Genomic DNA, 23,224 nt, shown 5'->3' with positions numbered 1-23,224 from the left:
TTCCTTTGAAAGGTGATTGTAAAAGAATTAAAGCGTTATAGCATAATGCCTTCTTTGGTGAAGTAGGATCAAATAGACATGACAAGAAAGTTCAACATTTAAACTATTATTTATTCAAAGAGATCAACCTATATTGCAAAAGAGGACTTTCCAAGTCTGTTTGTAAAATTGTCAATGATATATAAAAACACAAGCAAACAAACTACTATACACCAGGCCTAAAATGGAACAGACTATTCCCAGAAAGATGGAAATCTGCAAAATATTATGTCCATTATACAGCTATCTCACAGTATAGCACTGCACCAAAACTCAGCATGAGCTGCCATTTATAATAGCTGGTTAATCAATCCTGATGGTGTGAAAAGAAAATGAGTGCCTGCAACTGCAAAAAGCACATACCAGTTGCAAGAGCCCAGAGTGTTTCCTGGTCAGGAAGTCTCCTAACCCTCAATTGGGTCCACTTGGAGATGGAATCACTTCATTACACAGTAGACATGCAGTAACTCCAAAAATGTTGATATTGTGCTTCTCAAATCTATAAAGGAAACTAGGTAACATTGTCTAATGAAATGCTTGGGACTGAAGGCCCATGGTTATTTCTGTCGCTCTATGTTGTGAATACTGCTTACCTGAATAAAGCATAACTAGTTTTATTTCTTAGATATGTTAGCTTATGAAATTATGAGGTAATAAAATATATTGACAAGAAAATATTAGGACAATTAATTTCACGTGTCCACTTGCCAAATTGTAAAATCAAATAATTCCCACAAACAAACTTTGAACATAGCGCTTCTTTTGTTAAACAAGATTTCGATTAAATCATAGCCTTCATCATAATAAAAAAAACAGCAATGATTCACATATAACTTAGTAACAGGTTGACAGGGTCTGCTTTTATACCAGTATTCAAGTTTGTTACCATAAGTAAACTATTTGCTAACATTACATATCATTGGTTAATATATGAGTTCATTAATAATTACATGTATATTATTTATGAACCATTTATTATCAGACCCTTTAATCATATATACACCATGAACAATAAGCCTTACACATGTATTTGCTAAATGTAATGGTTAACAAACTACCGTTTATAAATAGTTTACAAGCAGACTACACCAGACCCACAAATATATTTGATCTTTTTTAGATTTAGCTGGGTAAACTGCTATCCTACTAGTTCACTTCAATAGCAGTGTGTGTAAAGATTGTGTAAATTAAGTTAATTTCAGCTGTCATGCCTGTTTATGACATGTGTTATGACATTGTTAAGTAGGCCTCATGGCAGAGGTTAAAAAGGGAAAGAGTTTTCATTATTTCTCAAGTAATTCACTAGTACAATATGGTCTGTTCAGACTTGACAACTCATTTGCTGAGTAGTTTCCCCCATATTCCCTACCCTCTCAGTATGACAAATCAGATATATTTTCTCTGCAACACAAAATTATGAAAGTGCTTTGGTAATATAATTCAAGATGTCCACTCTAAGCACAGTAGGACAAGGTACTGTATGGTTAGCTAGTTTTTGTTAATGTGGTCATAGCTGGTATGAGCCTGAAAACGATAACAAATTTAGTATACGTTTTCACCTCACACGTATTGTTTATGAAAATGATTATCTTTTGCACGTGGTACAAAATTATTTCAGACATAACTAAATGTATAACTATGTACCACTTCAGTTGAAAGCTTTCCACATCTCATTTTGTATACTGTCTCTTTCGTAGGGGTGTACCATATCAGGTACTGTACCATAGAAACTCATTCTGATCCAGACACACCATTCCCAGTGCCACTGCTGTTGCACCCTGACTCTCTGCACCACAGCAATAGAGCGCCTGCTCCGTGAATCTGCATCAGAAAGCGTTGTGGAAAAAGGAAGGCTGCAGACACAACAAAAGCTCCTTAGGGACACAAAAGCTCTCCTCTGCGCTCCCCTCCACAGGCCCCAAGCCCACAGCCCCTGTCCCACTGCTCTCCAGCCCTCTGCAGGACATGATATATCCCTTTAGTGCCAGTGTCCTTGTGAAGGGAAGAGGTATGTAAGAACTGTTTGCAGTCATTGAGTAGTAGTGGAGTCTCAGAGCAGCTGCAGTATTAGTGGCGGCAGGAGGAGGCAATGGTGAGAGGGAGTAGTCTTGGGTAGGCTGTCAGGTTGGCGGATTAAGTCTCTCGCAGCTCGCTTCTCACTCCAAGAGGTCCTGGGCGGGAAAATCCACACGTACACAGATATACGCCCACAAACACACACACAACGAGAGAGAGAATATTGTGAGGAAAAACACTAACAGCATGATGCAGGACAAGAGCAGGAATGTACTAGTAATGTACTGTACACAAAATTGCTGTGTCACACAAAAACTTTGTGTGTCTGTGTATGCTAGCAGTGTGTGAACCTCATCTGAGTCTTCGTGGTAGTGTGTTTTGCCCATCTCAGTGGTGTGTGTGTCCAGTTCATCCACTCCCTCTATCCCATTGGCCTCCGCATGCTGTTGTAGCACTGAGTACCTGTGTACCAGGAACCTGAGCGAGATAACCACACAGTCACATACTGTACACACAGGGAGGACAAAGGTAGGGGAGGAGATAGGTGAGGTAAACTGACCTCCCTCCGCAGACATATTTCTTGACGAGCATAACCCCTGTGGCAGCGCTGATGAGCAAAATCACCATTACAACCAGTACTATAGAGGCAGAGCTTAACAAGTTGGCCTCCGTCTGAGAGAGAGAGAAGGAGAGGGTTGTTAACTTAAGTCTAGGATGGTTTTCCTACTCCTTGAGCCAGACAAAGACTTTACCAGATGCTGTATCATAACTGTAGCAGGAATGCTACCACTGACCAGAGGTGTTGGGTGAAGTGCATTGATGTAGCAGGAATGCTACCACTGACCAGGGGTTTTGGGTGAAGTGCATTGCTGATGCAGTTTCTCCTCAGATCAATCTCCTTCCTCTTAGGCTGGATCCCGCCCACACACCGGTCGCCTGGAATCTTCCGGTAGCTTTAGGATGGAGAGCAGAAGAGACAGTGAAAAATGGAAGGAGAAAGAGGCATTTTGTTGTTGTTGTTGTGGTGAGGTGTGTTCCTTACCCACTGGTCTGCAGCTGTTCTGTGGTGCCGTGAAGACAAAACTCCAGAACATGGCCCTTCAGGTCTGCCTGCTCCACACACTCAGAACTGTTCTCTGTACGGTGGTACCCATAGTCACTACAACAGACAGAGAGAGAGAAAGATACATATGTCTGTTGTTTGCTTGAATACAAGGAGAGATAGACAGAGAGGTGATGGTGAAAGATGGATAAGATGGGGAAGGGGGATACCTAGTCAGTTGCACAACTGAATTGCATTCAACCGAAATGTCTTCCAGATTTAACCCGACCCCTCTGAATGGGTGAGGGGAGGAAAGGGAGTCAAATGACAGGTAAAGAGAGAGTGAGTAGTAACATAGACGTGAAGGTTTATGAGGTGCGGACCACTGGTAGTCATCCAGTGTGCATTGGCAGGGGGTGGGCTGGGTGGTGATGACATAATCACGTCCGTTCCAGCAGACAGAATCTTTCCTCAGCCGCAGGAAACGCTCCTTATATCCCAGAATGCATCCGTCATTGGGGTTGTTGAGGTCATCAGAGTGCGCCAACCACTGAACATAGTCCCCCTCCCCACCTGCAGGGGGACATAGAGACCAGTAAGCACAGGCACAAACACAATCACAAGCACATCCACATGCATGCACACACACAGTCCACTCACAGTCTCTGGAGAGTAGCTGTTTGAAGTCGATGGTAACAGAGACCCAGTAGTGACTGAGGGGACCCTGCAGGCCCACTCTGTACCCCCACAGGCTGAGGTTCATGGAGTGGGCTCCAGGCTCCAACGCCAGCCCTGTGAAATACAGCGGCTCACTGGTGAAGTTATACACATGCCAACACTGGCCCTCGTCTGTGGAAAACCTGCAGGGGAGATGGAGGGGGGAAAAGGCCTCTTAGCATCATTATCAAACACAACATGAGTGCAAAGACTTGAAATGGCAGGACCGCCTCCATTTCGGTTTCTCTCTCTCTTTCACTCACTTGATCTGGTTGACGGGTACAGATGTGTGTTCGACAGCCACCAAAAGGCCTCCAGAGTCTAGGATGGCGTAGTGGTGGGGTCCGGTTAACGCTCTCAGCCAGGAGTAGCCTCCATCATCAGACACATACACATCAGGAGACAGCACAGACACTGGGTCACCCACACTACCTGGATACAGAGAGGGAGGGGAGTGAAGGAATAGGGATATGAATGTTCCATTATTCTAGTGCTCCATAGGGTGGGCCTGTGATTGTGTTATTTTTGGGCTCAGTGTATAAGATGTTCCAAGGTTGGCAAAGATCTGGATGGATATTGTCCTTTATTGGTGTAGTAACAAACCTCCACCTCACAACCCATGCAACCCCAAACTGATCAGTCTGTTCACACTTCTCTTGCTGGCAGAGAGAAAATGTTGCCGTTTTAAAGCTCTTTTCCTGCAATTCTACACATTTTGTGTGTCTTGTGTGTTCATATGATATAAACACACAAGACACACCAGTTCATATGATACTGAAGTGACTCAACAAAATCAATGGAGGCCCCTCCCTGGGCATGTAATCTGGCTATGACAACTACAATATTTAGATTGGTAAATTGGGCTAACCAGCTACCAAGCGTTAGTGTCAGGGGTATTCAACTCTTACCCTACGAGGTCCAGAGCCTGCTGGTTTTCTGTTCTACCTGATAATTAATTGCACCCATCTGGTGTGCCAGGTATAAATCAGTCCCTGATTAGAGGGGAATAATGAAGTGGAACTGTCTTTGAGGTTCAGAGTTGAGTTTGAGGGGGCTAGTTGATTAACTCAACATTTCTGACATTGAATGCCATAACTGCCCATGCACTACCACATTTCTAAATTCCACCTTGTACAATCTACTATTACAACTCTCAACAGCAGTAAAAAAAGAACCCCGTTCTGGGTCTGGATCCAGACCGCGGTCTGAAATATTGAGTATGGCTGGTGTATACTGTGTGTGTGTTACCATGAGCCAGAATGAGGCCTATAGCGTTGAACTGTGTGAGGGGCAGCAGAGGGACGTTCATCTTCATAGAGATGCTGTATAAGGCGTGGATGTGCAGGCTGCACTGTAGACACACAGGGTGGGTAAGGGACAAGGACAAAACACTCATGAAATTCAAAGCTACATACAGTATTGCTAAAGCACACATATATAATCACAGGGTTGTGAGTGTGTGTGTGTCTCACTCGGTCCGGCCGGTTGGTGATGGTCTCAGTGTCACAGCGGCTGTTTCGAGGCCGTTGTACCGGCCGCCATTCCCCCCCCTGGTCAAACGACACCACAGTCTCCACCGAGCCATCTACAGAGGGAGTGGAGGGGGGGGGTCAGACTGTATAGAAAAACACTTCAAAATGGTGCGTCTCTGTGTCCGTGTGTGGCAGTGTAGACCCACCCTCTGTGAGTACGCTGGTCATGTAGACACCCCTGAGCGAGGTGACGTTGGTGAAATCAGTGTCGCCCCCTGTGGCCGTGTAGAGGTGGCGCTCCAGAGACTTGGAGTAAAGTGTCCCTCTGTCATCTGATATGTAGATAGTCCCTATGCCAGTGTCTGTCACAATGTGTCACTAAGTAAATAAAGCTTCATAAACCATCTATTGTCATGTAGACAAAAGCTTCATCTGGAAGGATAGCAAGGGACAAGTGAGATCTTAACAAAGACACACATCTAAGAAATGATCTTAATCCATAATTGTGTGTGTGTGTTCTGACTGACCTCCAGGTTCGTCTACGTGCATGAACACCATGTCGTCGCTGGCTGCCAATATGGAGTAGAACTGCTCATGGCCAACAGTAGGGAGCTGAGCCATGTTCCACACATCACCACCATCTACCGACACATGGATCATACGCTGGGTACCCTGAGGAACACACACACACATTATAACACACACAGACATTACTGTAGAAACGCACATACTAACGTAACACACACACACACCGAGCCAGTCATGATGGAGGCGAAGACAAAGCGTCCTCCAAGTACAAAGGAGTAGATCTTGCTGGCGATGGTCTTGATGGTCTTGCCATAGTCTAGAGACCTCTTCAGCTCCAACATGCCCTTATCATCTGAAGAGGGGAGAGGGAAAGAGATGAGTCAAAACACATATGATTGTTATCAGTACAAAGTTTGAGATTATTTGTTCATCTATATAAACCAAATGTACAAAATATTTGGACACCCCTTCAAATTAGTGGATTTGGCTATTTCAGCAACACCCGTTGCGGACAGGTGTATAAAATCGAGTGCACAGACATGCAGTCTCCATAGACAAACATAGGCAGTAGTATAGCCTTTCTGAAGAGCTCAGTGACTTTCAACGTGGCACAGTCATAGGATTCTACCTTTCCAACAAGTCGGTTCATCAAATTTCGGCCCTGCTAGAGCTGCCCTGGTGAACTGTAGTGCTGTTACTGTGAAGTGGAAATGTCTAGAAGCAACAACGGCTCAGTCGCGAAGTGGTAGGCCACACAAACTCACAGAATGGGATCGCTGTGTGCTGAAGCGCGTAAAAATCATTTGTCATCGGTTGCAACACTCACTACCGCAATCCCAACTGCCTCTGGAAGAAACGTCAGCACAATAACGGTTTGTCGGGAGCTTCATGAAATGAGTTTCCATGGCTGAGCAGCCGCACACAAGGTCACCGTGCTCAATGCCAAGAGTCGGCTGGAGTGGTGTAAAACTCACCGCCATTGGACTCTGGAGCAGTGGAACCACGTTCTCTGGAGTGACGAATTACGCTTCACCATCTGGCAGTCCGATGGACGTATCTCGGTTAGGCGGATGCCAGGAGAACGCTACCTGCCCCAATGCATACTGCCAACTGTAAAGTTTGGAGGAGGAATAATGGTCTGGGGCTGTTTTTCATGGTTCAGGCTAGGTCTCTTAGTTCCAGTGAAGGGAAATCTTAACGCTACAGCATTCAATGACATTCTAAACGATTCTGTGCTTCCAACTTTGTTTCAGCATGAAAATTCCCCTGTGCACAAAGCGAGTTCCATAACGAAATGGTTTATCGAGATCGGTGTGGAATAACTTGACTGGCCTGCACAGAGCCCTGACCTCAAATCCATCGAACACCTTTGGAATGAATTGGAATGGCAACTGTGAGCCAGGCCTAAATCGCCCAACACCAGTACCCAACCTCACAAATGCTCGTGGCTGAATGGAAGCAAGTCCCCGTAGCAATGTTCCAACATCTAGTGGAAATCCTTCCCAGAAGAGTGAAGGCTATTATAGCAGCAGAGGGGGGACCAACTCCATATTAATGCCTGTGATTTTTGACGAGCAGGTGTCCCTATACTTTTGGTCATGTAGTGTATCATTGTGTGCTATTGTGTATGGTGAATCGTGTGGCTGTGTTACTGTTCATGCAGTCTCTCTGGACAGATGTCTGGCTCAATGATTCTACTGTTAGTGAGTTATTTGTTGTTATTGGTGTTGTGTTGACATGAGGTTGTGTTACTGTAGTCATGGTCTACTCACTGCAGGATCCGTTAGAGTTTGTGGTGAAGTAGATGCTGTCTTCGGGACCCCTAGGATCACACAGACAGACGGACAGTGAGACAGATGGACGGACAGACAGAGATCTTTCCTATTCACTGGGGATTGAGGCCCGTACATTCCTCCTGACGCGTATACATGTAGCAGGGTTATATAAAACAGATGGTGTGGAATATGGACTCATCCCACCGTGACACCCCACCGTGACACTGACTACCAGGAGTTGTGGAATGAATATACACTATTCTGCTGACTCCTGATTCCCTGTCCTGGGAGCCCAAACTGCTTGTGTAATGTATTCTGGTCAGAGCTCCAATTGAAGCTGTGGCCACAGAGTTCCCAGAATGCTGTGCGAAGCGATGATTGTGCAGTAACTACCACATCCTGGCTCTTTAGCCTGATCTGAACTTCTGTTGCTGCACTGAAACTGGAGTCAAATATGTGGTCACAACTGACAGGCAAGACAGCTGGAATAACAACAATAATGTCAAATATTTGCGCACACACGCACACGCACACGCACACACGCACACACACACACACACACACACACACACACACACACACACACACACACACACACACACACACACACACACACACACACACACACACACACACAGACACACACACACACAGACACACACACACACACAAACAAATCCTGTCTCTGTTTGTTTTGCTCACACCACTGATTGGGAGAGTAAATGAGAGAAAAAGGGAGAAGGATCGGGGGGGATTCAGAAGTAAAATATATGCTGTTGGAATATGGAGCTAGAGGACATAGATGTTTGTTTGGAAGTAAACAAGATCATAAAAAACATCCATTGTTACTGATTGATTAATGAACTGGTTAAATGGAAGCTCTCACCATCTGACCAGACACACACTGTCATGGATCTTCCTCCAGGTGGAGCCAAAGTCTTCAGACAGCCACAGGTCCAACTGGAGGAGAGGAGAGAGGGACGGAAAAAACAGACCATATTCAAAGAGGAAAGGCAGATACCTAGTCAGTTGTACAACCGAATGCATTCAACTGAAATGTGTCTTGCTCATTTAACCCAACCCCTCTGAGGCTGCCTTAATCGAGCGTGAAGGGTTAGGGGTTAGAGATCAGGGTTATGTACCATGATGCTGAGGGTAAGGGATCAGAGGTTAGAGGTTAGGGTCATGTACAATGATGCTGAGGGTCAGGGTTATGTACCGTGATGCTGAGGGTCAGTAGCACGTTACTGTCATTGGGGTTATACAGTGTCTGAATCAGAGGAAAGAAGGGGAGGTCCACTAGGGAAAAACTATGTCCATAATCCAGCGAGCGGAAAATCCGGGATCCCCCTCCCTCTGACACATCACCTGTCATGATCACCTGGGGGACAGAGAGACAGTGGATCAGAGGAGAACCCAGGAGATCACGAAGCGACAGAATAGATCACCTATAGAGGGAGACAGGGAACTGGCTTAGATCTGAGAAACCAGGTGCATTAACTCTCTGGGCAATCAGAGCAATTATAACTCAACGTAGTAGTACCAGAGAGAAACAAAGACTAGTTCGATTACTGGAGCTGTGCATCTGTTGACTGAATCCAGTCTATACAGACAGAATATGTCTACGTAGTCATGAAGGGAAGAAGTACTGACCCTTCCAGAGTTGTCGGGACCAATGGCGATGCCAAACTCAGTCTGAACAAAGGTGTTGTTGATCAGGTGGGTCACGTCCTGGAATGTCTTTCCATAGTCCTCGCTGGGAGAGAGAGACATGGGGGGAATGTACAGAAACCTACTGGCCACTCCCAATACAAATCCAGGAATCCTTATATTAAAAGTATCATAACTCCACTATTTTAAGGGTGACCCCAAAAGTGAATGTGCGATTCAATCCCTGACGAGTTGAAACAGGTATAAATAGACCCGTATCTCCTGAATCTGGAGTTTCTGACCTGCGGTAGAGTTTAGACTGGCCAAGGCGAATCATGAAGACAGGCACCTGGAATGTGGTCAGCACCAGAAGCACCTGTGGAGATACAACACAGGCTTTACAGGTGGACACACACACACACCCATACACACACACACACACACACTCTTCTTACCCCTGTGCCATCTCCCACCCAGGCCAGAGACACTGAGCCACTCAGGTCATTGAAGGCATACTGCAGACAGGAGAGAAAGAGAAGGCTTATCAACATGGCTTACAAAGGAACATGAGGTACAGCACGTGTAGCGTCGTGTGGTTTACGCTAAGTGAAATCACATGGTACAGGAAACAGTCAAATTTGACAGAATGTGATGTCATACAGAACACAGAGGGACATTCACTTGTGTGATTCCCCTTTTCCTACTCTCCTTTATCCAAACCCTGCCTGTTCAACACAGGGAGAGTTGACCACACACACACACACACACACACACACACACACACACACACACACACACACACACACACACACACACACACACACATACACACCTCCCAGGCTGTTGCGGAGTGTCCCAACTGTCAAACTATGTTCTTTGTATAGAACTGTGAGTGTGACCTACATTCCTACTTGGCTGACAAGCTGAGAGGCCCGAGAACAAGAGAGTAACTGAGGGCCTTGTGTCCTGAAAGCAGGACAAAAACACTCTTGCGCACACAGGCCCCTAATTCTCCTGAGGGCCCCCTAAAGTTTTAGTCCAGTCTGCAGACGATGGAGAGAGAGAGAGACAGTGAGAGAGAGAATGTGTGTGTGTGTGTGTGCCTTAGAGCTGATTGAGAGATTACCCCCCAGAAAGAGAGAGAGCTCAGACAAAGAAGTCAGGTGGGGAGCATAAAGAGTGTTTGTCTTACATTACCACTAATCCAGAGTTCACTTCTTCCATTCTACCCTGAATTACATCTACCGTAGTAGGTCTGTGGAGAGAGGAGGCTATGGGTCCCCCCACCACTAGCCTGCCTCTATGTGTTGTTTATGAGGAGAGGTAAGGCCTGGAGAGTGTCTGCTACTCTAGGAAGTCTATAAAGCCACAGGAGGCAGGCAGGCAGGCAGCTCTCTGGAAACTACTAGTAAAACAGGTCCAGGGGAACACATGATCTCTGGAAACTACTAGTAAAACAGGTCCAGGGGAACACATGATCTCTGGAAACTACTAGTAAAACAGGTCCAGGGGAACACATGATCTCTGGAAACTACTAGTAAAACAGGTCCAGGGGAACACATGATCTCTGGAAACTACTAGTAAAACAGGTCCAGGGGAACACATGATCTCTGGAAACTACTAGTAAAACAGGTCCAGAGGAACACATGATCTCTGGAAACTACTAGTAAAACAGGTCCAGGGGAACACATGATCTCTGGAAACTACTAGTAAAACAGGTCCAGGGGAACACATGATCTCTGGAAACTACTAGTAAAACAGGTCCAGGGGAACACATGATCTCTGGAAACTACTAGTAAAACAGGTCCAGGGGAACACATGATCTCTGGAAACTACTAGTAAAACAGGTCCAGAGGAACACATGATCTCTCCAAGTGTGAGCACAAGTTTCCATCCTTTCTTCAAAAGCATCGGTTCCTCACACTGTCTCTCCATCATTCCTCCTCCAAATACAGTAGATCTGTTCATTTACAACCCCTCAATCCTTCCTTAATCCTGCTCCAAAGGAATCATCTCACTCTTCATCCCTCCTCTGAAGTGATCTGATCGACCCGGTTCAACTTGAGTTCAAAGACTCTTGTTGAAAACAACCCTGCCAGGTTTAAGCTGGCACGCCTGGGCACAAATCATGTTACTGTAGCAGATTGTTCATGTTATGGGGTGGAAAGGCTTCTGCTTTTCTTAGGGAGTATAATAGTACAAGACCAATGCTTGTACACCTGTGTCAAATCTAACCAAGAACGTGTTTTCTTCATTTGTTCCTCTGAACCCCTGCCAGGACAACCGATACCCCGCCCTGAGTTTCAAACCCAAAACAAAACAGCAAGGCAGTGTGGGACAGGTCAGCCTCGGTCAGCCCAGTCAGCAGCTCCAGCTGGATGACAGGGACCAGAGGAGGTTCTGTCACAGATAGATATCTTTTAACTTGGTGGGAGGGAGGAGGAGTACGAAGAGGGGGATGAGGACGAGGAGACTGCCTGAGGGGATGAATTGATACCATCAACAGACAGAAGATGAGCAGGAGGGGGGCGGGAGGTCATTTAATTGTCAAATACAGCTACAAACCCTAACTGCCAGACAGGATGTGACCTCACAGACCAGACATGAGCTCACATCCTATGACGAAATATTCCAGAGCTAAAGCACACACGCCACTGGTGTACTGTAGGGCTGGGAGGTTACAGGCCAGCACAGTGAGCCCCTTATTCTGCAAGGTTCGAGGTGTTAACAAGAGTGCCACATCAATATTTCCAGATATAAAGGTCAAACACATGCAGGCTGTGATCTTTAAGGTGAAGCTGTGTAAATGTCATATATGGTTTGGAGGGTTGGGTATGAAGCTTAAAGGAGCAGGGAGAGAGGGACTGCAGTGTCAGGAGGCAGCTGTGTCTGTACCAGAGCCATGTATTTAGAGAGTTGGGCCAACATCTAGAATTTTGAATATTGATCTAATTTTAGACATTCAGGTACATGGCATTATTTAAATATTCCCCATTTAATGTAAATGGCGTGCTAACATGGCTGCTATAGAATGTTGTGGTTTCATGTACATTTTTCATAATGCAGAAACCTCAATGGTCCAACACTCTAAATGCATGGATCTGGCTGGTACTGTATATAGGGCTATTGCAGGTCTAGGTGCAGTAGGTTTGAGGCACTGGGCTGGAGCTGAGTGAGGTGAAAGTCTGGTCCTACTTGAAACTCAGTCAGCTATTAGCATCTGGGAGGAGACACATACACAGCCGATGACTCCACCCCTATTGAGTGAAGATGGGATAATATGGAAAAACCAAAAAGCAGCCAACCATGAAACTTTCCTTCACCCTACATTTCTTCCTCCCCATCACTAATTATCTCCACCCCTCCCTCCCCGCCCCTTATTTAATCTCTTTCCTATCCCTTTCTTTATATGTAGCCGTCCAACTCTCCTTCCCTCCCTTTCTCTGCCCCCTTCTCTCCATCCCTCTCTCTATCCTCTGGACACGTACAGCATGTGGAACATCACTGTGCTGCTTTCCTTGGTTCTGTGCTGCTGGCTGCAACCCAGCTCTGAGACACACACACACACACAGGGAACAGGACATGTTTTCTCTGTACATTCTGACCACAGACCAGGGGAAAAACAGGCAACCAGCCTGACCCTCATGATGTTGTTATTGCAGATTTAGACACATGCAACCAAATGACCAAGGTGAATTACTACACAGAACAAAGGTAATAAGCAGCAACATATAGTCCTGGATGCGTGGAATAATTCATTATATTTTCCTTAAATACTTCAGTTTTCAGTATGACGTTATGCATTACTGATAAGTTACCCTGAATAATCATAATGTATGTTGATAACACTAATGTCTTATGTAGGTAGTGTTGTTAATGGTTATTTACTGTATAACACACTGTAGGCGTATATCCTTCTGTTCCTTGCTTAGGGGCATTTCCATGTAAAAACAAAACATGAGCATGAACATGTCAAGTTCACAGGATGACAAATGAGTCTTAGAAAACGTCAAGCAGGAAAAGTCTTTAGGTATTAGAAATACATCAAAACACAATGTTAATGTAAAGACTCCCAATTATTTTGGTAAAAATCTGTTGTTCTGCCCCATAACAAGGCAGTTAACCCACTGTTCCTAGGCCGTCATTGTAAATAAGAATTTGTTCTTAACTGACTTGCCTAGTTAAATAAATAAATAAATATTATACAGCGCTAATTTCCCTAATGTGGACAGTTTGTGTTACTACCTTACACAAGCTTTCATTTTCAAGCTATACAATTTAGTGGAATTATAAATCATTTATACCTCAGATTGGTGATGTTAGTATAAAAGTTCAGTCATCACGATGACGTAAGATTGATTGCTTAAAACTGCTCAATATCTTTGGTTTTGTACCGCTGGGATGTGCAGGACTTAGAACGAGGAGTTAATGAAATGACACAGAGCATTTGGGTGGTCTCTCTAGAAAATACATTTTTTGGACAGTCAACCGTTGTCACTGTTGATATCTATGCCGGGTCGTGATTCATTTAAGTTAACAGAAAGAGGGGTCTAATCCCGTTGTGGTGAAATCAACAACCGACATTCCAAAATATAGATATACGCCTTCTACAAGTTGTCATTGAACCAAGTACAGGTTATTCCACGTTTCTCTGTGGCCTTTGAATAGTGTTAGTTTAAACAGTGCTACATCCCCAGTATGCTGAATTTAATGTGAGATCCATGGAAGAATTAAGGACTCGGTTACACTGACAGCGTGATTTGCGTTTTGTTACACCAGAAGGACATTCATTTCCAATGGAACGATGTGTTTGCCTTGCAGAGACAGCTGCAGTGCACTGTGTGTGGTGCATAAGCTGAATTTATCGAACATATGCATCAAATTGTATCCGTAGACGGCTTGACAAAAATAGTAGCAAAGGTGAATGTTGAACTTTTGTTGCACACATATCCAGATGATGCTGCGTCCCATTTTGCGCAGTGACGCTGTAGGTGTGATCCAGGCGGTACAAAAAAAGAGTCAAGTTACAACCGCGTTGGTATTGTGTGTAGATGGATGAGAAACCATATTTTATTACATTTTCCAAAATGTGGAAAACATGAAGGGGGGTCTACTTTGACAGCACCGTATACACACTGCATCAAGAGCACCGTATACACACTGCATCAAGAGCACCGTATACACACTGCATCAAGAGCACCGTGCATCAAGAGCACCGTATACACACTGCATCAAGAGCACCGTATACACACTGCATCAAGAGCACCGTATACACACTGCATCAAGAGCACCGTATACACACTGCATCAAGAGCACCGTATACACACTGCATCAAGAGCACCGTATACACACTGCATCAAGAGCACCGTATACACACTGCATCAAGAGAAGTATGTGGACACCTGCTCGTCGAACATCATTCCAAAATCATGGGCATTAATATGGAGCTGGTCCACCCTTTAGTGCTATAACAAGATGAGCACAGACTTTAGCCGACACATTGAACTGAATTAGCAGATCATCTTGAGACGGCGAGTCAGTCAGAAATCATCAACTTCAAAACTTCTCTTTGCTTACTTAGACGTCACTAAGTTACTCACTACTGTCTTTGTTTGTTGAGCTTGAATGGCAAAGACACACCCACATTATATCACACCCCAAAGACAACTCTCATTTGGGCTTCAGTAATGACCGAACACATGCGGAATCAGTGAGTGCAGTTCACCTTTAAGATATTTTCAAATTTCTCTCCCTCGTCAGGAGGGGGGGGGAACATATACACACACACACATATATATATATATATATATATATATATGTATATACACACACACACAGTTGAAATCAGAAGTTTACAAACACTTAGGTTGGAGTCATTAAAACTCGTTTTTAAACCACTCCACAAATTTCTTGTTAACAAACTATAGTTTTGGCAAGTCGGTTAGGACATCTACTTTGTGCATGACACAAGTCATTTTTCCAGCAATTGTCTACAGACAGATTATTTCACCTATAATTCACTGTATCACAATTCCAGCAGACCAGAAGTTTACATACACTAAGTTGACTGTGGGACTTTGACAAATGCAGAAAATCGGCAATTAAAATAAACGTTCTACCACAGGGACCATGTTATTTTTGGGAAGCCTATTTGATTCTGAGCTCGGTTATATAATGTTTGAAAAGAGCGAGGCTTACACTGCTGCTGCTAGCACATGCGCACATCAAACACACCACTGGAACGCCGATTAAGGTCTTTACATGTCCTAATAATTTGAAAGATTGCTGAGACAACTGGGTGTTTACATTTGCATATGCTTACTTCGATTATGACCTTACACCAATTAAGATAAGCAACGTAAGGTGTTTACATGGCTAATGGAATACATGGCCTACTGCCATAATCAGTTTGGTATCGAACTATTAGTGTGCGTGTACAGTAAACATACTCTATGATTGGTATAGGTCAGTGGAGGCTGGTGGGAGGAGCTACAGGACGATGAGCTCATTGGAATGGCTGGAATGTGTCATGAACCAGCTCGTAGCCCATAACAAAGAGGGCGACAACGTGGAGATAAGGAACAACAGATATATTTATTAAACAAAGTAATCTACAAACAATTAACAATGGTGTCTGTGTGTAATCAGTAGTGTTAATGAGTGGTTGTGTGCATAGATGGTGAAAATTAGGGATGTTGCGAGGTGCCTGCATGGAGAGATTCTGCTCATTGAATGGGGTATAGGTGTATTTATCCCCAGGACACACCCGAGCCCAGGTGTGTCCCATTTCGCTGATGATCCTCCCAGCTCCACCCACCAACCTTCTATTAAGGAAAACAAGAGCAAAGAGAAAGAATTCGGCAGACAGAGTGGGAGAGTTGTCACAAATAGAATTAACAGAATGTGGTTTCCTTATGTTTGATACCGTTACATTTGTTACATTCCAGCACTTACTATGAGCCCATACTCCTATAGCTCCTCCCACCGGAATCCAGACCAACCAATACAAAACCTAGATTCAAGCCAATCTCTAAAGTAGCTGAAATGTTCATTGCTACAACCTCATGAAAGAGAAAAACTGACACTTTTCATCAAAACAACATATGGAAGTTGTGCCTTTGATTTGACGGTCTGCACATGTGCAGTTCGGTGCGACACGACCATTAGACCTGATGACGTGTTTCTGCACATGACATCGCCTACAAGTATGATCAGAGATTTTTATTGGAGAAGCAGATTCTGCAAATCATCATATTGTACTATCTTTGGCTACACTGTGTTGGAACACACTGTCGCACACACTCTCCTCTTTAAATGAGCCATGTCAACTGTTCGTTTGTTGCACAATGCTATGGAAACCAGAAGAGGCAGGAAGAGAGGCATTGACAGAATCAATTATCTTTCCAGTATTTAGGTGTATAAGTCTCTCCCGAATTGTAACAGACTTTTATGACTAGCAAGTGAGCCGAGGCTTGTGTTGTCTTGACACAGAAGATTCAGCCCTCGCCACAAACCCCCCAAATAAATACTGGCCCCCTGTGCCTTGTCTTGGCCAGTCAGCCTGCTCTTATAGCAGATAGACTCACTGGAGGTCCGAGAGAAACATGTGGGGAATGTTTATGAGGGAGCACAGGCTAGTGTGGATAGGAGGTGGTGGGTGGACCATACTGCCAATAGGAGTGCTTTTTCCATGGTCAAAAGGAGCTTCAGGTGTTCCAACTCTAGCACATTCACTCACTGATCTGACAACACAAAGACCATCAAGTACTTAGTTGTGGCATTTCACAGAATTCTAGAACATTCCTCTGGCCGTATTCGTATTTGTCTATCATGAAAACACCAGGACTGTACTGAACTGGCTGTTCTGCTCCTAAAAACACTTCCTGCTTCCCTGAGGACAAAGAGAGCTGGAGAGAGGGCCAAATTAAGTTACCGCTGGGTTTCAAAGCTCCTGTGAGTTGGAAGTGGCTAGAGAATGCACTGTGAAGGCCATTTTAACTGGAGATGGGCTAAACTGGTTTACTGTGGGAACTTCTATGTGTCCATTTGGGAAGTCATCAAGACTCGGGCTGAGGGGATTTGAAGAACATTTGGACAGAGGTCGAGAGAGGTTTGGATGGTGTTTGTAGCATATCTCATTGGCTGGAGGGTTCAGGTCAGGTCCATGTGAGAGATCATAATTCCATAGCAAACTGGGTTAGGGTGTGGGCCTTGAGGCATATCTCAGTGCAGGGACTTTTCAGCCAGAGAAACCCTTGAGCGGCCACCTATGAGTTTTTTTGGGGGGCGCCTATGTCTAAAACTGAGTCTAAAAGTTAACACACCTACTCATTCAAGGGTTTTTCTTTATTTTTTTCAATGTGTTATTTCAAAGTTTCGATGTCTTCAATAGTATTCTAAAATGAGTAAAGAAACATACGGAAAGTATTCAGACCCCTTGACTTGTCCCACATTTTGTTACGTTACAGCCTTATTCTAAAATTGATTAAATATTTTTTTCCCCTCAATCTACACACAATACCCCTTAATGACAAAGCAAAATTGGCCTTTAGACATTTTTGCAATTGTATTAAAAATATAAAACTGAATTATCACATTTACATACAGTTGAAGTCGGAAGTTTACATACACCTTAGCCAAATACATTTAAACTCAGTTTTTCACAATTCCTGATATTTAATCTTAGAATAAAATCCCTGTTTTAGGTCAGTTGGGATCCCCACTTTATTTTAAGAAAGTGGAATGTCAGAATAATAGAAAGAATTATTTATTTCAGCTTTTATTTCTTTCATCACATTCCCAGTGGGTCAGAAGTTTACATACTCTAAACTGAGTCAGGTTTGTAGGCCTCTTTGCTCACGCACGCTTTTTCAGGTCTGCCCACAAATTTTCTACAGGATTGAGGTCAGGGCTTTGTGATGGCCACTCCAATACCTTGACTTTGTTGTCCTGAAGCCATTTTGCCACAACTTTTGAAGTATGCTTGGGGACACTGTCCATTTGGAAGACCCATTTGCGACCAAGCTTTAAACTTCCTGACTGATGTCTTGAGATGTTGCTTCAATATATCCACATAAATTCCCTTCCTCATGAAGCCATCTATTTTGTGAAGTGCACCAGTCCCTCCTGCAGCAAAGCACCCCCATAACATGATGCTGCCACCCCCGTACTTCACGGTTGGAATGGTGTTCTTCGACTTGCAAGCCTCCCTTTTCCCTCCCTTTTCCCTCCAAACATAACAATGGTCATTATGGCCAAACAGTTCTATTTTTGTTTCATCAGACCAGAGGACATTTCTCCAAAAAGTACGATCTCTGTCTCCATATGCAGTTGCAAACTGTAGTCTGGCTTTTTTTATGACGGTTTTGGAGCAGTGGCTTCTTCCTTGCTGAGCGGCCTTTCAGATTATGTCGATATAGGACTTGTTTTACTGTGGATATAGATACTTTTGTACCTGTTTTTTTTATTTTATTTTACCTTTATTTTACTAGGCAAGTCAGTTAAAGAAGAAATTATTATTTTCAATGACGGCCTAGGAACAGTGGGTTAACTGCCTGTTCAGGGGCAGAACGACAGATTTGTACCTTGTCAGCTCGGGGATTTGAACTTGCAACCTTTCGGTTACTAGTCCAATGCTCTAACCACTAGGCTACCCTGCCGCCCCACCCCTGCTGTCCTGTTTCCTCCAGCATCTTCACAAGGTCCTTTGCTGTTGTTCTGGGGTTGACTTGCACTTTTCATACCAAATTACATTTATCTCTAGGAGACAGAATGTGTCTCCTTCTTGAGCGGTATGACGGCTATGTGGTCCCATGGTGTTTATACTTGCATACTATTGTTTGTACAAATTAACGTGGTATCTTCAGGCATTTGGAAATGGCTCCCAAGGATGAACCAGACTTGTGGAGGTCTACATTTTATTTCAGAGGTCTTGGCTGATTTCTTTTGATTTTCCCATGATGTCAATCAAAGAGGCACTGAGTTTGAAGGTAGGCCTTGAAATATATCCACAGGTATACCTCCAATTGACTCAAATGATGTCAATTAGCCTATCAGAAGCTTCTAAAGCCATGACACAATTTTCTGGAATTTTCCAAGCTGTTTAAAGGCACAGTCAATTTAGTGTATGTAAACTTCTGATCCACTGGAATTGTGATACAGTTAATTATAAAAGTGAAATAATCTGTCTGTAAACAATTGTTGGAAAAATGACTTGTGTCGTGCACACATGCCAAAACTATATTTTGTCAACAAGAAACAAGAAATTTGTGGAGTGGTTGAAAAACAAGTTAATAACTCCACTTGTCATCTCCCGTCTGGATTACTGCAACTCGCTGTTGGCTGGGCTCCCTGCCTGTGCCATTAAACCCCTACAACTCATCCAGAACGCCGCAGCCCGTCTGGTGTTCAACCTTCCCAAGTTCTCTCACATCACCCTGCTCCTCCGCTCTCTCCACTGGCTTCCAGTTGAAGCTCGCATCCGCTACAAGACCATGGTGCTTGCCTACGGAGCTGTGAGGGGAACGGCACCTCAGTACCTCCAGGCTCTGATCAGGCCCTACACCCAAACAAGGGCACTGCGTTCATCCACCTCTGGCCTGCTCGCCTCCCTACCACTGAGGAAGTACAGCTCCCGCTCAGCCCAGTCAAAACTGTTCGCTGCTCTGGCCCCCCAATGGTGGAACAAACTCCCTCACGACGCCAGGACAGCGGAGTCAATCACCACCTTCCGGAGACACCTGAAACCCCACCTCTTTAAGGAATACCTAGGATAGGATAAGTAATCCCTCTCACCCCCCTTAAGATTTAGATGCACTATTGTAAAGTGACTGTTCCACTGGATGTCATAAGGTGAATGCACCAATTTGTAAGTTGCTCTGGATAAGAGCGTCTGCTAAATGACTTAAATGTAAATGTAAATGTAACATAAGTGTATGTAAACTTCCGACTTCAACTGTGTGTGTGTGTATATATATATATATATATATATATATTTTAAAACTTTTCTCTCAGCTCCATGGCAGAGTATGTAGAATCCCTGGAAATGTGCTTTTAAATTGCAACATTTTCTCTCAGCTCCATGGCAAGATGTGTAGAATTCTTTGGAATTTACTTTAAAATTGCAAAAATGTATCTCGGCTCCAAGGAGAATTGCAGAAAATTGGCTTAAAAATTCAAGACACTGCCACAACAACAAACAAAAAACATCAAATTGGGAGCCTTTAAAAGTGATCTAAAATTCAGCCACACCAACTGTGTCCATTGCCATTGCTACACCCCCTGCTACACCCCCTGCCACACCCACCACCTAAGCCCCTTTTCGATCCAGAATAAAACATCAATGGCAGGAGTTCAATTTGGTTCAGTTGAAACAGCTCAACCATGGCATGAACAATACCTCTGTGCTTTATTAGGGAGCTGTCTGTGCACAGAAGGGCTTGTAGACCCACAAACTATATTCATCCTGTGTAAAATAGATGTTTCACCCAAATGATATGCTACCTTGCCCATGACCTTTAGACTTGTTAGCTCCCAAAGGTAATGCCGGTTAACAGTTGAGGCTGCTGAGGGGAAAACGGCTCATAATAAGGTCTGGAACGGAGCGAATAGAATACCATCAAACACATGGAAACCATGTGTTTTTATGTATTTGATAATTTTCCACTCCAGCAGTTACCACGAGCCCGTCCTCCCCAATTAAGGTGCCAGCAACCTCCTGTGCTGTATTTAAAGTTGCATTTCATTTTTACATTTAACCTTTTATTTAACTGTAGGAGTGCATCACTTGACCTCTCAGCATTGAGTCACATTTGCAGGGCCCACAACCCACTCCACTAAACACACAGAGAAGCCATCTGGAGTCTGGGCTGCAAGAGTGTTCTAGTAGGCCAACAGCAGAGCCAGAGGCATCACAGCGTATGGGGCGGGTTTAGCCCAGACAAACACTGACATTTTTGCTGCTCCTCATATGGCCACATTTAGCCTGAGTTAGCGATGACTTACACTATAACCCCATTAGCATCTGCCTTCAACTGGCTGAACAGAATCACCTGACTCCTCACTGACAAAGGCAGGCCAGTGTTGAGTGACAGGGAAATAAATGCTGAAAATATGTTACAGGGGTTTGCATTTCCTCTCCACCTCAATCATGGCATGCATGCAGTGTGCTAACTTTTTGTCAGTCTCAAAACATGATACTTACATAATTTGTTTCATGTTGCAAACAGTAATGAAACACTATGTCCCTTTCCCTACTGCATCACAGCGGATCAGAGCAGAGCAGTGAACTGCACAGAGAGAATCAACTCAAAGGAGACCCTGCTAGTGTACAGTCATATGAACTCACAACAAAACTGCTACTTACAGACAGCAATTTACATTCCCCAACACCTTTTTCTGCAGTACAGGCAACCACTCTGGCTGCTATAACCAGCTCTGTCAACAGAAAGACGTGATGCAAAGCAACATGCCCGGCAACAGTAGGTTAAAACATAAGTAATCATGATGATTTGAGCTATGTTTGGCCCATAGACATCCTAAGCCATCATTGTTCTCATTCAGTCAGTCTATACTTTACTATAAATATGCTGTCCTTCAATTATGTTCAATAGCATATTTTTTAGGGTCTGGGGGTGAATATGAAATTAGACTTTGTGTATTTAAATCACAGCATATATTACCAAACTATACAGAGACAGGCCTACCGAATGTAGGAGACTGATGCCACAATATGATTCGTCCTCAATCAATAATGGATGCATTATGAGAAACCGGAATGCATATTTACTCCACCTGACCCTTTGGTGTAGGGTACTCCTTGGGTCAAACCCACTTTGCCTGAATCCCGAAAAGCTAGAATCCCTAGTAGAAACAATAGCAAAGCAGGTACCTTGCCCATGTTTTGGTAAAAAGCTGAGGGATGGGCCTGGAGAATTGTAACCACTCTCAAATTCATTTACAGAGCTATGGATGCAAGGACTGACCATCCATGATGTCAAATGTCCTTTTAACTATGTTTTGAGGCTATACAGCAAGGGGAATGGGGGTTACATTGACATTGTTTACAGGAATTAGAGTAAAACAAGCTTATATTTTATGTTCAATGAGGTCGACGGTTGGAGAACACAATTTATAAATGCCTCGAGCTCAGGTCAAGTATCAATGGGTATATATCAATTTATAAATAAAAAAATGCAGCAACCAACGATTTTAGCTTTAAATCAGTCTAACTCTTGTCATAATATGCAATAAAGTTCATCCTTATAATCAGTCAATTAGGAATGTATAGCCCACGTGGTGATGAGAACCATGAGTCAGTATCACCACAGCAGTCTGAAAGGTCACAAATGACAGATTATCACAATGGATTTAACCATTCTTCAATCAAAAATCCGAGAGAAATATGATTATTTTCGCTGTGGTGGGATATATGGGTTGCAGCCAACACGAATCAATGACAATGTGCAGTTTGACATTTGTTTATTTATTTTTTACAAGCAACAGCCTTTGATAATAGAAAAAAAAAACTTACGGTGTGTGTGTTATTTTTCAGCGTGGACTCGAATCCCGTTAGAGATTTGCACGTCTCTCCGTCGGGGTCAGTGCTCCGTTTGTTAAGGTTGTGTCCAGACAACACCGGCGAATCTCTCGGTCGCGGTGTATTCACGAACGTTGTGTGTGCCCCGCCGAAGAAGTTGGCATTCTTACAAAAATCCTCGCATAGCGCATAGGTAAATAACCAGACAACAACGATGCTATACAGCGGAGTCATATTCGCAAGTCTGAGTTGTGTTGCTAAAAATCAATTTAGTAACCCGTTTCTATTATCACCAACTGTATTTAGACCACCCCACGTAGGCGGCATACATAATGTTCATCTGGTGCAGAAGTGAACTGTGGCGTTTTAAAATGAGACGCCCACCTAGAAGTCCGATTGGTTGAGACTTAATTGAAATGCCTTTCCATTGGACTGTAGATGCGTCCAT

General features: G+C 43.9%; 1 protein-coding gene across 1 annotated transcript; it reads right to left on the bottom strand.

The window, feature by feature from the left end:
• Positions 1-90: 90 nt before the first annotated feature.
• On the bottom strand, positions 91-23,128 carry sort1a (sortilin 1a). The gene is made up of 20 exons (XM_046342470.1): positions 22,771-23,128; positions 9,695-9,754; positions 9,542-9,615; positions 9,243-9,345; positions 8,809-8,970; positions 8,476-8,549; positions 7,587-7,636; positions 6,039-6,166; positions 5,814-5,958; positions 5,493-5,648; positions 5,287-5,399; positions 5,063-5,165; positions 4,078-4,246; positions 3,758-3,957; positions 3,481-3,670; positions 3,098-3,214; positions 2,900-3,008; positions 2,615-2,727; positions 2,406-2,532; positions 91-2,210 (listed from the first exon to the last, which is right to left on the bottom strand). Exons 1-20 carry the CDS (start codon positions 23,008-23,010, stop codon positions 2,196-2,198), a joined length of 2,448 nt encoding a protein of 815 aa, XP_046198426.1. The 5' UTR covers positions 23,011-23,128; the 3' UTR covers positions 91-2,195.
• Between the last annotated feature and the right edge of the window lie 96 nt (positions 23,129-23,224).

The sequence above is a fragment of the Oncorhynchus gorbuscha genome, linkage group LG03 (genome assembly GCF_021184085.1).
Source record: "Oncorhynchus gorbuscha isolate QuinsamMale2020 ecotype Even-year linkage group LG03, OgorEven_v1.0, whole genome shotgun sequence".
NCBI lineage: Eukaryota > Metazoa > Chordata > Actinopteri > Salmoniformes > Salmonidae > Oncorhynchus > Oncorhynchus gorbuscha.
Note: the sequence above shows the minus strand (reverse complement) of the source record. Positions and strands in the feature narration are given on the sequence as shown.